The sequence below is a fragment of the Zootoca vivipara genome, chromosome 1 (assembly GCF_965207765.1).
Source record: "Zootoca vivipara chromosome 1, rZooViv2.hap1.1, whole genome shotgun sequence".
Classification (NCBI taxonomy): Eukaryota; Metazoa; Chordata; class Lepidosauria; order Squamata; family Lacertidae; genus Zootoca; species Zootoca vivipara.
Window position 1 is genome coordinate 87,714,068 of NC_142582.1, and position 16,951 is coordinate 87,731,018.

At 43.8% G+C, this 16,951-nt stretch overlaps 1 protein-coding gene across 6 annotated transcripts in view; it reads right to left on the reverse strand.

Annotated features, from left to right (window-relative positions):
• Positions 1-16,951, reverse strand: part of PLEKHH1 (pleckstrin homology, MyTH4 and FERM domain containing H1) — a 52,265-nt gene that overhangs the window by 6,923 nt on the left and 28,391 nt on the right. For all 6 annotated transcript variants that reach the window (XM_035113746.3, XM_035113737.3, XM_060273939.2 and 3 more), the window contains exons 14-26: positions 15,418-15,579; positions 14,281-14,361; positions 13,940-14,119; positions 13,455-13,563; positions 12,309-12,421; positions 11,344-11,517; positions 10,343-10,440; positions 9,637-9,814; positions 9,278-9,433; positions 7,421-7,521; positions 6,583-6,724; positions 3,309-3,451; positions 831-960 (exon numbers count right to left, since the gene is read on the reverse strand). In XM_035113746.3, coding sequence (XP_034969637.1) covers positions 831-960; positions 3,309-3,451; positions 6,583-6,724; positions 7,421-7,521; positions 9,278-9,433; positions 9,637-9,814; positions 10,343-10,440; positions 11,344-11,517; positions 12,309-12,421; positions 13,455-13,563; positions 13,940-14,119; positions 14,281-14,361; positions 15,418-15,579 — 1,767 coding nt within the window. The remainder of the gene's footprint in view (positions 1-830; positions 961-3,308; positions 3,452-6,582; positions 6,725-7,420; positions 7,522-9,277; positions 9,434-9,636; positions 9,815-10,342; positions 10,441-11,343; positions 11,518-12,308; positions 12,422-13,454; positions 13,564-13,939; positions 14,120-14,280; positions 14,362-15,417; positions 15,580-16,951) is intronic.

Below are 16,951 nucleotides of genomic sequence, written 5' to 3' on the forward strand. Positions count from 1 at the left end.
AAATACAGTAGTGTTGCTATAATTTCAAGCCGCTGCAGGAATATTATTAGGAGGGGAAAACAGGAGTCTTATATCAGGACAGGCCATAGGTCCATCTAGCTCAGTATTGTGTACACTGAAAGGCAGCAGCTCTCCAGAATTTCAGACCAAGGCGAGAAGAAAATGGTCTGTCATATTGTCTGGAAAACTTCTTAGTTTCCATTTTAGCTCAATAAGGATTTTCACAAGCTTGCCTTAGATACATCGTAGGGCTGGATGGAAGTAATCCCATGAGCTAGCGGAAGTGAGCAGGACTCCTGCTAGCACAATGAAGCTTCCTTGCCCTCTGTGTCCACCAGATCTACTCTGGGGGGTCATGAGAACCCCCAGAACAGAGGGCGTGGGGAGGAGAGGGGAGACAGTTCCATCAGGAAGCAGAAATGTTTGTGCTGACAGAATGATTAATGGCAGCCTCCACTTGCTTAAGTTGTTAATAATAATGCAAGGGTCAGTGGTAGCAAATCTTACTGCATTTATTATGTCAGTGTGAAAGTTTCAGAGAGTAAAAACTCTTGACAAGTAAGATTTGGATCATTTACCCTGTTTTTCTGCTGAAGCTACCGGTACTTTCCATTGCAACTTCCAAAGGCTATGTGATGATGTAGCGACCCCTAGTGGTAGGAAGACTAACAGCTTGAAAACACTGTCCCTTATCTATATCTCTATTTAAAGCAAATAAATAAATCCAGTGTCTTCTCCAGCTATGAAACAAAATCCAGTATGTCATCCCAAAATGATATTCTGTGGAATAGTTTGATAAAATGTGTTTGTGCGTAGAGACACAGCATTACCTTAGCAGGAAACAGTTTGGCTCCAAAAAGAGGCCATTTCCGAGCCACAGTCAAATGGATCCGAATGCATTCTTGCGGGGAGCATCCTTGCAGCACCATCCACTTTGTAGCCAACCGGTCAGCCAGCCGCCTATAGGAATAATATCAATCTGTCATCTTTTTCAGCGACGGGTTTATAAAAATAGATACTTTACTATATTAATGTATTTTGTCACCTAAAGGACTCAAAGTAATACTTTTCAAAACATTAGATGGTGGATTCACTACAGTATAGCAAAAGAGTGTAGAACATAGCACTTTTCACATGCAAGCCAGCAGACACCTTTGTGTACATTTCAGCCACTGCAAGATTTCACAAGCTGCCACCTGATTCTGGAAGTTAGCAAAAATGAGTCAGACATTATGCTTGGATGCAAAGTTTGCAAATCAACAAGGTGTGTAGGAGCCCCAAGGCTCCACTTAATCCTCTTCTGGCTACAGCAGCTGTTCCCACTTCAGAATGATGTGCTGCTGACCAGGGGCACTTCCACACAGTCCCTGTTTTCAGGTGGAATTCAGTCACATAGTAGCAAATACACGTTGCACAATTGAAGCTGATTTGGAGCTTTTGCACAACAAATTCACTTCCCAGAAATATCAGATTTTTTTTAAAAAAATAGGAAAAGTGAGGGGGGGGGGATGCACTAGGAAGTGTGGGACAGCACTTGCTTTGATGCAACATTGCCTAGCCACCCTCCCCTGCAAACAATTCAGAGTAAGTGCCCATTAAATAGCCAAGGTTATCCAATCTCTCAGCAAACAAATCAGGATGAATGCTCACTAAACAGATCATCTGAAAGCACCCTTAACAAAGGGCATCCTCTAATGAAGAGTCTGCTCCCCCCCTACCCAGTAAGAAGTGTTAAATTTTATAAGCAGTGCTTTTCTGCATACCTCTGAGTACTCCCAGAAAAGAAAATGTTGTTTACAAGAGGTTTAAAAAGAACTTTAAAAGAACATAACTTTGGATCTACCTCTCATTTAAATCAGAAGGCGGTGAAGGTCCTGTGTGAGTGTCTGGGGTTGGAAGATGGACGGTGGCTAACAGATTGAGGTTGAATCCTGACAAGACATAAGTACTGTTTCTGGAGGACAGGGGGCAGGCGGGTGTGGGGGATTCCCTGGTCCTAAATGGGGTAACTGTGTCTCTGAAGGACCAGGTGCGCATTTTGGACTCACAGCTGTCCATGGAGGCGCAGGTCAATTCTGTGTCCAGGGCAGCTGTCTACCAGCTCCATCTGGTACACAGGCTGAGACCCTACCTGCCTGCCTCGCCAAAGTGGTGCATCCCCAGGTTATCTCCTGCTTGGGACTACTGCAATGCTCTCTACATGGAGCTATCCTTGAAGGTGACTTGGAAACTAACTACAACTAATACACAATGAGGCAGCTAGACTGGGAGTGGCCACCAGGACCATATAACACCGGTCCTAAAGGATCTTCACTGGCTTCCAGTAGGTTTCTGAGCACAATTCAAAGTGTTGGTGCTGACCTTTAAAGCTCTAAATGGCCTTGACCCTGTATACCTGAAGGAGCATCTCCACGCCATCATTCAGCTTGGACACTGAGGTCCAGCTCTGAGGGCCTTCTGGCAGTTCCCTCGCTGCAAGAAGTGAAACTACAGGGAACCAGACAGAGGGCCTTCTTGGCAGTGGCACCCTCCCTGTGGAACACCCTCCCATCAGATGTCAAGAAGATAAAGAACTACACAGCTTTTAGAAGACATCTGAAGGCAGCCCTGTATTGAGAAGTTTTTAAAGTTTGATGTTTTATTATGTTTTTATATGTACTGGAAGCTGCCCAGAGTGGCTGTGGAAACCCAGCCAGATTGGCAGGATATAAATAAAATCCTCATCCTCAGTTTGAGAGAGTCAAGTTGGTATTATTTGAAGCTGTGAGTCTGTCTTATTTTATAGGATGCAAGTGTGTGCTTTGTCTTACTAATTAGAATTGCTTAGTGATAGGTGTGTGTGCATTCAATGACAATTAGCTAAACTAGAAAAGCGGACATGGAGCAATGGATTCAAACTACAAGAAAGAAGATTCCACCTAAACATTAGGAAGAACCTCCTGACAGTAAGAGCTGTTTGGCAGTGGAATTTGCTACCAAGGAGTGTGGTGGAGTCTCCTTCTTTGAAGGTCTTTAAGCAGAGGCTTGACAGGCATATGTCAAGAATGCTTTGATAGTGTTTCCTGCTTGGCAGGGGGTTGGACTGGATGGCTCTTGTGGTCTCTTCCAACTCTATGATTCTATGATTCAACCCTTGTATTTGCGTCTTGTTTTTAAATACAGAATTTTATTTTTTTAATAAAGTTCAAAAGAAAAGACTAAAAAGAAAACCAGCATATAACAATGCAAAATGAGCACTAGTTAATATTTTATTTTTAGCTCAAAACTCCATATGGCAAAAAGCAGGCAGGCATGGTTATTCTTCTTACCTTAGCTGCTCTGCAGTAGTGCTATGCTTGTAGCGCTTGGGATAGAATTTGTCCAGGACCTGCTGGAGAAGATGCTGCATTTTGGAGTGGGAGGACCTTCCAGGACTTGATGGTACTGGCCGATCTAAGTCTCCATATTCCACCTAAGGGGGGGGATGAAGATAAGTGGTGGGAAATTGTACTAAAATACATCAAAACAAACAATTGTTTGTGCAAGCAATTACCACATTTTTCACTCCATAAGATGCACCTGACCATAAGACGCACTTAGTTTTCAGAGGAGGAAAGGGGGAAAGCAGTTGTGCAGCTCCTTTTGCAAAGAGGAAAAGTCTCGTTTGGGGGGGGGGGGTCAGCTCACAGTTGTGCAGCTTCTTTTGCAAAGAGGAAAAGCCCAATTTTTAAAGGATCAGCTCAAAGTTATTGAGTTTACTTTGCAAAGGGAAAAAATCCTGTTCAACTCAGTTCTGCAGCTTCTGATAATCTAATCAGCCAGATAATCCAATCAGCCAGTCACATGTTGCTGGGGAAACAAACAGCCTCCCTCTGCAGAACATTCAACAATGGAGGCCTGGGCAAGGGGGCTGGCTGGGAAGGGAGCTAGAGTCCCTTATCTCCCTCCCCGATCTCTTGCAATCAGCTGCTGAGCGGCCTCTTTTCAACACCCCTCTTTCCCTCTTGTTGGTCTTTAGCTCTTTCTTTTAAAAAAAAAAGCACGATCTGCTTTTTGCCCCTGGGCAATTAGGCTCCAGGGACCACACATTTGCTTCATAAGATGCACAGACATTTCCCCTTACTTTTTAGGAGGAAAAAAGTGTGTCTTATGGAGCGAAAAATACGGTAGTGTATGAGTGCTTCTCTCTCTCTCTCTCTCTCTCTCTCTTCTCTCTCTCTCTCTCTCTCTGTGTGTGTGTGTGTGAATGTGAAAGGCAAGCAACTATCAGAGGCATAACAAATAAAAAGGTAACGTGGAGGCTCTAAACACTAGGCTAGAATTCAGACTAACCACTGGGATCTGCAACAAAAAGTTGCAATAAGGAAAGCTCCTGTTCAGGGTTCTATTGCTCTGTCATGCTTTCTTCCAGGAAAATTCATTCCATTCTCCCTCCCCAGTTTTCTGTTCCTACTCCCTCAAAAACTCAGTTTGTGACAAGTGTTGGATCACCATCTTCGCTAAGCCTAGTCATGTATTGTACTACAGGCAACTCCCCACTTGTGTGGGGATTGTGTTCCTGGCTGCAACATGCGCCAACGGGATGCACGGGAGTCTGCCCCACCCCATTTCACCCCTGCCCCCTTGCAGCACCGAAAACGGCGCTCGTGCCAGTGGTCTTGTGTGTGTCATTCATCAGTGCCTGTATTGTACCCTGCTGTGCTTTACCCTCTTGTAACCTATGCTTTACTGACTTCATCAAGAAAACTTTTAAACCGTGGAGGAGTGGTGACATCACCGAGGCAAGACGACATTTTGATCCAAAATGAAGTCTTCCTCAAATTTTTAACAGCCCCAAGCAGGCTATGAGCTGCAGAATTGGAGGATCACAAAGCAGCACTCTGGACAACTGGTTTTCACTGCCGTCTCAGATCATCGGAGAATCACAAGCCCAAGCAACAGCCAATTCCAATGTGGCTACCAGGGCTCAATGCAGTGGAAAAAACAACCACCCAGAGAGACCAGAAGTTCCATTTGACATGGCAGCTTTAGTTGCCCTAATTAAAAGAACTGCCTGAGGACTGGGGTAAAGCACTGACGCTGCTGAGAGGAGAGATTTTTAAATGCACCCAATCTCAGATGTTTCCACAATAGCTTTTCAAACAATCAAATGATGGGACAATCACTACACCCAAAATTAGCCCTACTATCTTATTTTACTCCTCAGATTAAGAACATAACCAACAAAGACCTTATCCTCCATTTAGCAACTGCAGCTAGATACGTGATTGTTAAAAATCAATGCAAATCTTTTTTGAAGCCTGGATTTTGCAAGTATGGGACATTGTGCATAAGGACAAACTCCATTTCACAGTAAGAAATTGATCAGAGTTGGGGGGAAGACCAGGGGCGTAGCAAGGGGGGGCGATGGGGGCAGGCCGCCGACGCCCCTCCCTGGCCCACCCCTCGCCTCCGCTCGCCATAGCAGGAAGAAGCAAAGCGTGCGCCGAGCAGGTGAGGAAGCAAGCCGTGGAGCGAGGCTTTTTACCGCACGGCTTGGGAGGCATCGTTGCCCTGCCGCCCGGTAAAAAGCCTTGCTCCTGTTTGGCGCACACTTTGATTCTTCCTGCTCCGGCGGGCGAAGGCGAGGGGTGGGCCAGGGAGGGGCATCAGCTCGCGGTTTGCTGGCACCGCCGCTCCAGCGCCGTACGGACGGTGCCGGGATCCGAGTGCTACCGACGCTGCACATGCACACTGCGTAGCGACGTCCCTCCCCCGAATGTGCGTCAGGTTTGCCGCTCCGGGTGCTGGAGCGGCTTCCTACGCGTCTGGGGAAGACTCAACTTTCTGTATGACAGGGTAGCCTTTTATTGACTTTGTTAAGAGAATCAAACATGGTTTTCACCCTCCATCAACTCATGGAGCTTTATGGAGAGACACTTTCATTTGACGGCTAATTTTCTTTCTTTTCTGTACAACTGCTAAGTCCTGTTTTCTTTGTATGAGTATTTTTTTTTTTGCTACTTGAAATTTAAAATTAATAATGATGATGATGATAATAATAATAAAGCAACCACTACTTCCACAGTGAAACCCACTGCAGGATTTGGTTGTGATGCCTATGAATAAATCTTCCTTATGCTGATGGAAACAATAACTTTTAAACCTCCAGTTGTGAACATTTATGAGTTCCAAGTCCAAATAGGAGAGCCAGGACACTGACCAGATCCAGACCTGCTTAGTTTCAGCAAGACAGTGGCTTCATGTGCGTTTGAACCAAACCGTAGCCCTTAGAACCACTACATACTCCAACATGGTACGCAGAGATAGAGAACTTTATAGCAGTCCCATAAAAATATTCAAGCTCTATCTGTAGTTCCACTTATAGCTTGAGGGAGGGCATGTGGTTTTTAGTGACTTTGAACCACCAGTGATCTTATTGCTCAGGCTTCCTCAACCTCGGCCCTCCAGATGTTTTTGGCCTACAACTCCCATGATCCCCAGCTAGCAGGACCATGGTCAGGGATGATGGGAATTGTAATCTTAAAACATCTGGAGGGCTGAGTTTGAGGAAGCCTGTTATTGCTCCTTGACACCCACAAGTATGAAGGTTTGGCCACTCACCTGAGCCATCAAAGCTGCCATTTCCAGAGCCAGCTCCTTATTGACAGGGAATCTCCCACTGGCTATTTCCCCACTAATCTGGAAAGCCAGCAGCAATCGTTCTCGGTCTGTCTCACCTTTTGCTTGGCTCCGGAAATACAACCTAAATGGGTGAAAAATGCCAGAGAGGAAAAAGAAACATGCCAGGCACACCTTAGCACAGCATCTAGACCTTGCTCAATCTAAGTACAATGAGTCTTTACTTACACTTTTAAAGCTAATGTCATATCGGGGAGATTACTCAGGGCACAATCCCCAGGGAAGTTCTCCTGCACAGACCTGCACATCTCCAGTTAATTTCAAGGGAATATGTGGAGGGGAATTGTTTTGGCAGGGACTGATGGGTCACTGTTGCTTACCAGAAAGGAGAAGGGGAAGGGTGGTGTGAATGCACCAGCAGAGCCAATCCAGACAATGTCAGTGCTTTTGCACCACACCAAACTCCCAGCTGCTTTACCAGCTCCCTCCTAGTAAGCAATGGCAGCTCCGCCCCACCCAGTAAGCCACACCTGGTACTTAACAGTTGAATAAAAACAACAGCCCTTTTACATCTGTTTCTCCACCCCAATATACCACATCCAAACGCATTTCTAATAGGACGTGTTGATAAAGTCCCAGTTAAGCAGCCTGAATTGGAACTTCTGCACCCAAATTTCAGTTAGGGGAATTTCCTCAATAATCCCCCCCAATTAATTTCAGTTCTAGGTAAATAGCAGAAGGAAATATAAAGCTGGATCAAACCTTAAACTCCACAAGACATAGAGATGCAATACCAGTCCAAATAAGCAGTGGGCAGTACCTGTTTTTATACGTTAGTTTCACAATTCTCGTGCCACCTTCATATTTTCCAGGATTCAACTCTTTCAGAGCTTGCTCCCACTTTGAAATGACATCACAGATCTTTAAAAGATAGCAATAAAGGAGACTGAATGAGGCTGAAGACAGGTAGAAACTTCATGCTAGGCATGCGTAAAAACTGCACAGGTCATAGGGCAGTACTGCAAACCTGGACTCATTTCAGTGAGACATAAATCCTTATAAAATACTGAAACTTTGCAAAGGATTTAGAAATAAGCAAACTCACTGTGATAATATTTGAACAGGGAACTATTTAGAAGCCATGAAAAACTTTTAACTATTTCATTGGACAACAAGACAAATAAACAAGAGAGTCAGTGCCAACATATTTTCAATTAAATATTTACAGATGTGTTTGCTGTATATATAACAAACAAAATATTCACCTTTCCATCAAAAATAATTCCATATCATTAGTCTAGTTATATAATAATCCTTACTCAATACTAAACTAAATACATGATAATGTACTTAACTCAGTTTATACTCAGTTAATGTGTTGTGGGAGGGGCGGTTATTGTTTTGTTTTGTTTTGTTTTTTGGGTTATGTATTTTGTGTTCTCATCATCTGAGGCCCTTGTTCATGTGCCGCCTCCACACATAGCTGCCAAGTTATCCCTTTTTTAAAGGGATTTTCCCTCATGCTGAATAGGCTTCCTTGCGAGAAAAGGGAAAACTTGGCAGCTATGCCTCCACAAGATGTCCAGAGGGTGGCAACACGAGAACAGGCCTTTTCTGCAGTGGCTCCCCGCTTGTAGAATGCTCTCCCCAGTGAGGCTCACCTAGCATGCCAGGCAAAAACGTTCATCTTCTCCCATACCTTTGGCCAATTAAACAATCTATTGACTTTTAAACTGTGTGTGGCAGAGTTATTGCTTTTGTTTGTTACTGTACTATGTGTTTTTGTGTTGTACTAGTTGGCCCTGCCACGCGTTGCGGTGGCTCAGTTTGTTAAATGAAGCCCCCACTTCAGACTCCCTTCACCTTCAGAGTCCCCGTTTGTTGTGTGTTATGTTTACATAGGCGCATCCCTGTGTCTCCCCCCACCCTGTTCTGTCCCTCCTCCCCCATCCCCCGGTTCATCCCTGTAATTGGGCCCACCCTGTCCCAATCTATGACCTATTTGGCTCCCCCATCCCCCACCCAGGCAGGCCCCTATCTCCACTTGGCCTAGTCTGGAAAGTGGCCTAGTCTGCAAAGCCGAGGTGAGATACTGTGGAGAGGGCAGGTTTCATCCCTGTGTCTCCCCCCACCCTAGTCTGACCAATTACCTATCCCTGCCCCCTATTCAGCCCCCCACCCCCCCAGGCAGGCCCCTACCTCCACTTGGCCTAGTCTGCTGCGGCCTATTCAGTCTGCTGGGCAATGCTGGGCCTTGTTGCTGCAAAAGGCCCGTTTTCAGTTGCTTGCTGTAGAATTTTGTGATGTCATCTGGTGGCACGGCTTTGGAGGCAGCAGGGAGTGATCTGTCTTTCTATTGGATGCTGTTGGAGTCTTCAGAACTTCTGCTGGTGATGTATAATTTGGGCGCCACTTTTGTGTGTGTTTAATCATTATTTTTAGGTGCGAAAGGTGTGCTTTTTTGGAATTTTTTTTACGCCAGATGGGCAAGGTACACTTTGCCCTAATTTGTTGGAATTCAGTTCAGTGGTTACAGTGAAAGGCTGGGACATCCGCACATGCAGTGGGAACATTAAATATATATAAGAAACTGCCCTGCGATCTTCAGATGAAGGGTGCTATAGAAATTTAATTAATAATAATAATAATATAATAATGAGTAATCATGCGTAATCACCTTCATAGGGCCTTGTAGGCAGTGTTCTAGATCCCTACCAGAAGGATCGTCTGTAAATAGGTAAAACCCTGAGTTGGACGACAGCCTCATTCCTGTCTCCTGGTTCAGCCGCTGCAAGAACTCATCCACGGTAGACGAGCCATCAAAGCCTACCACCTGAAATGAAAGTGTTGAGAAACCATCATGAAGACAAAATCATTGCTGATGGGTGAGCACATGGACATAGTTTAGCTGTACAGATCCATCGGAAAGCATAACCCATGGCAAATTCTGTACTGAGGCGGAAGAGGACATAATGAGTCATCTCACCCAGCCTTGAAATCTTCTGAGTGTAAAGTCACCCAGCCCTCTTGTCTCACCTGGTAGGTTCCATTCATGAAGTGTACTGGGATGCTGAAGGGGAGTGAGTGGTGGTAGGGATTCCTCAGCAAAATGGACACGACCTCCATTCGGGAAGGTCTAGCTTCTCGCTCTCCAGCTTTCAAAGTGCGCTCCATTGATCTTCGGCAGTAGATGGCATACTTGCCTATTTCGGTTCTAAATCACAGAAGCCGGGGGGTGGGGAGTAAAATATGTTTCAGAAACACCCATTTCATTACTGCGATTATTGCTTTTTCAATAACCATCATGCTATTGTTTAGGGAGGCTTTTAATGTTTAATAGATTATTGTATTTTATTTTTCTGTTGAAAGCCGCCCAGAGTGGCTGGGGAAACCCAGCCAGATGGGTGGGGTATAAATAAATTATTATTATTATTATTATTATACATCACCAGGGGTTCCAGGCGCTCACCCAGGGTCAGTGTTTCCTTTTGGAAATGAGGCACAGCAGAGACTGTGGTGTTTTTATGATATATGGTTTATTTACACATATATGCAACCTGAGCCTGCAGTGGAAGGGTTCACAGCATTAACACTCCCAAATGGTATTGTTTCTCCCATAGCCGCAGCCATGGATTCAAAATTAAACATTTCTTCTGCTAGCGAGAATAAGTTGAATCCTGTCCTATTAGAGCCATTCATAAAAACTGACTCCAGTTTAACCCAGACAAGACAAGCTCTTCACCTGGGGTCTGCATGCTGCTGTAGGTGATGCTTGAGATACCAAAGGAAATGGTGCTGAGGCAGGAAGAGAGGAGCGCAAAGAGCTAGTAATTGCCAGCACTGTGAAGAAAAACAGGGTTACAGTGAATAAAGCCACCATTTCTGTTGTCCCTGCCGTTTATTCTCTAGACAAAAATATCATCTACCCAATTCTCATGGATGGTTGATTCACACATCACAAATGCTACCTAAGCAATAGTTTTGAGGGAGGGAGCCAGTTTTACAAAGGATATACAGTGGTACCTCGCAAGACGAATGCCTTGCGCAACGAAAAACTCGCAAGACGAAAGCGTTTTGCGATCTTTTTGTTGACTCGCAAGATGATGTTTTCTGTGGCTGCGCTTCACAAGACAAATTCCCCCCCCCCCCTGCTTACATTGGAAAACCGCAAGGCGAAATTTTCGCAATACAAAATGACTCGTGGAACAAATTAATTTTTTCTTGCGAGACTGTATACTAGTGTAAATAGATACAACTCTATCAGGGGAGCAGCAATTTGCTGAGGTTGCTTGCCTGGGTGCCCTTACTTTTAAAAATATGCTTAAGCTCCCATCAAACATGAAGAAGCCTTACTACAAGGACTTCATTCCACCACTATCAGACCAGTATAAGGTCTAAGCTAGGGATTAGGTGAGTAGATCTGTAGTCAGGTTTTCTGAGGCACTGATCGACCACTTTTCAGTGTCACTGTGAAGGCTTGCATTCTATATCCAGTGGAGCTGAATGAGTACCTGTCCTGACTTTACCTTTTCAGTTATCATTTCTCAGGCTTTGTCTGCATGTTACCCTTCTGCAGGGAATCAAACTACTTATCACACATGACCAAAAAAGGGGAAAAAAGGCTTCTGTGGAAATAAAAACAATTGCCTCCAGTGCAAATGTAAACATGTTAAGAAGTTCTCTGTTAATAAGTCATTTAAATTCAGATGTGGCAATTGGCACCTTGAACAGTGGAACATTCACCTGGATGACGGAGTGATTCTGAGCTTCTCTGCTGGTCTGTTTGACTAACTGACAATAGATTTCATTCTGTAGCTCACTGTGAGTCAGGCAGACCTGGAGTGCTGTCTGAGCCAGGGTCACATGATAATCAATAGATGGAGCTTCCACAGGAATGTTGATAAACAGCTGGCAAGACTGATAAGGGGGGGGGGGGTGGATGGAGAACAGAAGTACATTAACTGAGATGTACTTCATTAAATTTTCCTCACAACCATTAACAAGTTTATCATACAACAACGATGACTACAGTGGAACCTCGGTTTCCGAACGTAATCCATTTTGGAAGTCGAACCGACTTCTGAAACGTTCAAATACCGAGGATCAAAGGGCTGGTTGCAAAGTCAATGGGAAAAAATGAAAAACGCAGCTTGGAAGCTGTTTAACTTCCGAGGCGCATTAGAAAACAGAAGCATTCACTTCCGGGTTTTCGGTGTTTGGCTTCCGAAACTTTTGGCAGCCGAGACATTCAAAAACCAAGGTTTGACTGTATTTAGATAAGGCCATCAGCATGCACTGTGCTTTACAGAAGAGATTACAAGATGACATGTCCCTGCCCCAAGGAACTTACAATTCAGTATATGGCACAGGAAGTGTAGTAGAGGCAGGGGCTTAACAGGGAAACATGTGGTTGTTTCAGTTGCACATGCTACTGCGTTACACTCTGTAGGGCATAGGAACTAGGGGACTGTGTCAAAGGCTTCATGAAAAGGGTATTGAGGGATTTGAATTAAGCAAGATAATGGGCATCGTAGGTGTTCCAAAAGGCAGTTCTAAGATTACGGGGCAGCAAGAGAGAAAGGGAAGAGTTTTAAATTGCTTTTATAACTCTAATGGGCCTGTTGCAAACTCGAGTCTCCCTTTCATCTGTCTTCAAAAAAATAATAATGCTTGAATAGTATTATTTGGAGAGCCGTCTCTGTAAATACCTTGAAGAGTTTGAGGGCCTCTGTCTGCAGTGCTTCTGAAGGCAGAGTGGTGAGGGAAGCCTGCAGCCCCTCTTTGCTGTAACACAGCATAGGATGTTTCCACAAGGGAGAATCTGAAGGACAAAGCTAGTTAGACGCTGCATGGGGCAAGGGATATTGCAAAGGAATATTAAAACTCTGGCAAATGAATCAAAAGTTGACAGCACCACACTACTTCATCAGCATATTTGGACTTAGAGCCATTCAGCACAGTTAGAAAATAGCACAAAGTACAGCCCTCCTGGGGCCATCCCATTTCAAAATGCAGGTGGGGAACTATGTGCTTGAATTTTCTGCCATGTTAAAAACTCTAACAGAAATGCAGGACATGGGGGAGAAGGCCAGGCTACAATCCTACTCCCAGACTTGCTAGGTTTCAACATGCAGGGAGTTTTGTTACAGAATATCTTTTAAACATAGGCATTCACCTGCATTCTCAAGCAATGTGCCATGAGCATGTAGATCAGCCCTAACTTTTCACAACACAACAGCAAACAGGCTACTTGTAGAAAGGTCTCATTTCAGTTGTGAGGAGAGCACCATTTAGTCTTTTAATCTTCTATAGTCCTGCCAACCTAGCAGTTCGAAAGCACGTCAAAGTGCAAGTAGATAAATAGATCTGGTGGGAAAGTAAACGGCGTTTCCATGTGCTGCTCTGGTTCACCAGAAAGCAGCTTAGTCATGTTGGCCACATGACCCGGAAGCTGTACACTGGCTCCCTCGGCCAGTAAAGCAAGATGAGCACCATAATCCCAGAGTCGTCTGCGACTGGACCTAATGGTCAGGGGTCCCTTTACCTTTACCTTTTATATAATATACTGTGTTTAATTAAGGCTCTGTTACTCCACGTCTAGCCAGGGCAAGGATGGGAGCAGAACTGTCTTTAGAGTCTATTTTGTTGGATTTTGCACATTCATTGTGCCTGCTCACCACTGTGGAGGTGTCATAAGAGGAAAAAAAGTATCTATCTGCCAGAACATTTCCAATTCCTGTGCTTCAAAATTGTCTGTTACAACCTTGGATCAGGAGGAGGGGAAGCCACCATGTTGACAAATTGCAACAACTCAACAAGCTCTTTGGGAAAAAACTATTTTCCTTTCTACTTACTTGGGTCTCCTTCTGCGTCTAGTAGCTTCCCAATCAGCTGCTCATAAGCAGTGCCTGCCTTTGCACTGCTACTTCCTGCTGCTACTGTCAGATGGTACAACCAGGTATCCTTGGAATAAAAGGGCAAAGAAGACTGAGCTGAAAATCTCATAGGATCAACCTAAGAACTTTAAACATATAGCGTACCATCTGGGTGTATCCGTCTCCAGCATATGCAGCTTGTTTCTCAGTCTATAACAGAGACGCACTCCTTCCCTCATACCTGGAGGGAAGTTATACTTTGCAAGCACTAAAACTGCAAAGATTTTGTACCTGGGAAGATATGATTGTCACATTTTCCCAGCAAAGCATATCATACTCAATGAGCCCTCCCATGAATATGTAATAGAATAGGTACATTTTAAATAATAAATTCTAAATAACAGAATTTATTATTTAAAATGCATCTATTCTATAATGCGGTTTATTATTATTTTCCTAAATACCTTCTCCTGTTTGGTACGAATGAGTAGGTAGGTGGGACTCTGCTCCGGAGGGTGAATAACCAGGGTGCAATGTGAAGAAAATAGCCCCCCACCATTAGCTTCATAATCTCCATCAGAATCACAGGAGCGATCCACTTCTTCCACCTTTGATTCCCGCAAGTGCAAATGGCCAAGGGGGCACTGAGAAAAGAAAGCCAAACAGGTTAAGCTGCATGGCAGAAAATACATCTGTGCATTAAATCAGTAAATGATAATGCAAACAGGAGGTTACAGGCTGTGTAAGGAGCTATTGGCTAGGACTGATGAGAAAAATGCTGAATATAAAAGAGGATAAAAAATACCTTGTCTTCCTGACTGCGATAATAGTAAAATGTTTTTCCAATCAGCGCACACCAAACCAGCTTGGAGTGTCCATATTTCACCTGCAGAAACAGCCCAGGAATAAAAAGATTTTCTTTCAACTTGTTTGCATGGGTTCATTCATTTTTCTGGAAAAATTAGAATCACACACACACACACACTTTTCTATCTTTCTCCCTTTTTGATAAAAAAACAATGACTATTGTGTTTTGAAATATAGTTCTGAAGATCTACAAAGGAAAGGATATTCTGCTTCCTATTAAAGATTCTTCAATTTAAATTCTTGTTTAGTATAAGACACTGTTGAGTTTGATCGTATTCCTACTTAGACCAACTTGGTTTGGCTGTCTAGGTTTAAATTCCAACCTGTAGAAACTGCTGTACTAAAACACTGCTTCAAACCTTGGGCAGGGAATAGGGGATGTCCAACCACCATGTAGGAAAGAGGATCGTGTCAAAATTTCCCCAACCAGCTACATGGAGAAGCCCTGGTCTGCTTAAGACAGTAGAACCTTGCTCTGAGGAGGTTTTTATTTTGGCTGTCTTCAGGCTGCTACAGTATACAGTGGTACCTCTACTTACGAATTTAATGCGTTCCGAACACACATTTGTAAGTCGAAAAATTAGTCGAATCCCATAGGAATGCATTGGGAGAAAAAATTCGTAAGTCGAAGCAACCCTATCTAAAAATCCGTAAGTAGAAAAAATCCTATCTAAACTGCATCCAAGATGGCGGACGGAGCTCCATTTGTAAGTAGAAAAAATCGTAAGTAGAGTTATTTGTAAGTAGAGGTACCACTGTACTCAGCAAAGCTTCAGCCAAAGCTCTTCTGCTCAGCCCACACCTGAGAGACGAGATGGTGATGAACTAACCTATCAATTAACTAATGCAACAGTAGGTTTGTGATCAATGTTGGGATTAATTATTTTGCGTATTTATTGTAGTGGATATTAATCTACCTGTGTTGTCCCACAGCTGTGTTGCATCTCAGCCTTTGCCAACCTGGTGCCCTCCATGTATTTTGGACCACAACTCCCATTAGCTCAATGGTAATTATAGTCCACAGCATCTGAGCAGCAGCAGGTTGGCCACTGTTTCTAGTGCAGATATGCAGTACCTTGGTGAGCCAGCCTTTCACAGTGGGTTTGGCATCGCTAAGGGGGACTTCCGTAGGACTGGTCGCCTGCACCTTCAGGATGTTTTGAAAGACACAAATCCATTCTTCCAGAATGTTAGGAGAGTCAGCTGACAGGAAATAGGTTCGTTTTTCAGTGATGAGCTAAAGGTGAAAGAAATGTTACATGTTGCTACAACCAAGCATGAAGGCTTTTGCCATATTAATGTTCTTACTGCAGTAAATGAGTTGCTTTCTAATGTTCTGGCCACATTCACTAGAACCTTTCAAGGCAAGATAAAAGTCCCTTAGGAACATAATAGAGGCACTATGACTCTTCATCCATTTTATTACCCACATGCACACACATACACAAAGCTAGGAGCTGTTCAGCTATTCCTTCCATTGGCATTGATGAGGTGCCAAAGGGGGCAAAAAGCAGAACTGTGATGCACTCAGATAAATTGTCAGTGTGCTGTTTATTATGACACACACCTCAAAATTTAGTTGCTCCTCAATGCCATTTGAGGATATAAAAATCAGGCTAGGTCAGGGGTCAACAAACTTTTTCAGCGGGGGGCCAGTCCACTGTCCCTCAGACCTTGTGGGAGGCTGGACTATATTTGGGAAAAGAAAAAAAAGAACAAATTCCTATGCCCCACAAATAACCCAGAGATGCATTTTAAATAAAAGCACGCATTCTACTCATGTAAAAACACCTGGCAGGCCCCACAAATAACCCAGAGATGCATTTTTAATAAAAGGACACATTCTACTCATGTAAAAACACGCTGATTCTCGGACCGTCTGCGGGCCGGATGTAGACGGCGATTGGGCTGGATCCAGCCCCCGGGCCTTAGTTTGCCTACCCATGGGCTAGGTGATATCCAGAGACGAACTGGCAGCAGAAGAAATTCCAGCGGCAGCACCGCTCTGCAAGCATTGCAGGAGCACTATCACAAGTTTTGTATAAAGGGGACATAATAATATTACAAGATTCCTGCTGGATAAGGCCAAAGGTCCCTCAAGGTCTAACATCCTGTTCTCACAGTGGCTGACCAGATGCCTACAGGAAGCCCATAGGAAGGACCCAAGTGTGGCAGCACTCTCTCCCCACTTGAGATTTTCAACAACCAGTATCCAGTGGCATAGTGCCTCAGATACAGGAGGCAGAAAATAGCCATCATGAGTATAAGTGATGTAAACAGGAATAAACCTTTGTCAAATATGGCTGATCCTTACAAAATTTTGTGTGATGTGAGAATGTATCTGTATCCTCACATCTTCCCAATTTTGATGACAAATTAAGAGAATGGATATGTGTCCCCTGTTGACATTTCTGATATTTATGCATTTTCTGTTTTTATTTGTGTTTATATTTTATGTATGATGGAATAAAAGACATTCAATTGTTTTTTTTAAAGTATGTGTAATGAATCTGAACAGAACAAAGTGCTGTAATTTAGATGTTTCTGCATTATTGACTGAAGTGCAATAATACTTGGGAGACTTTATAGGAAAGTGGGCTGTGTCAAAA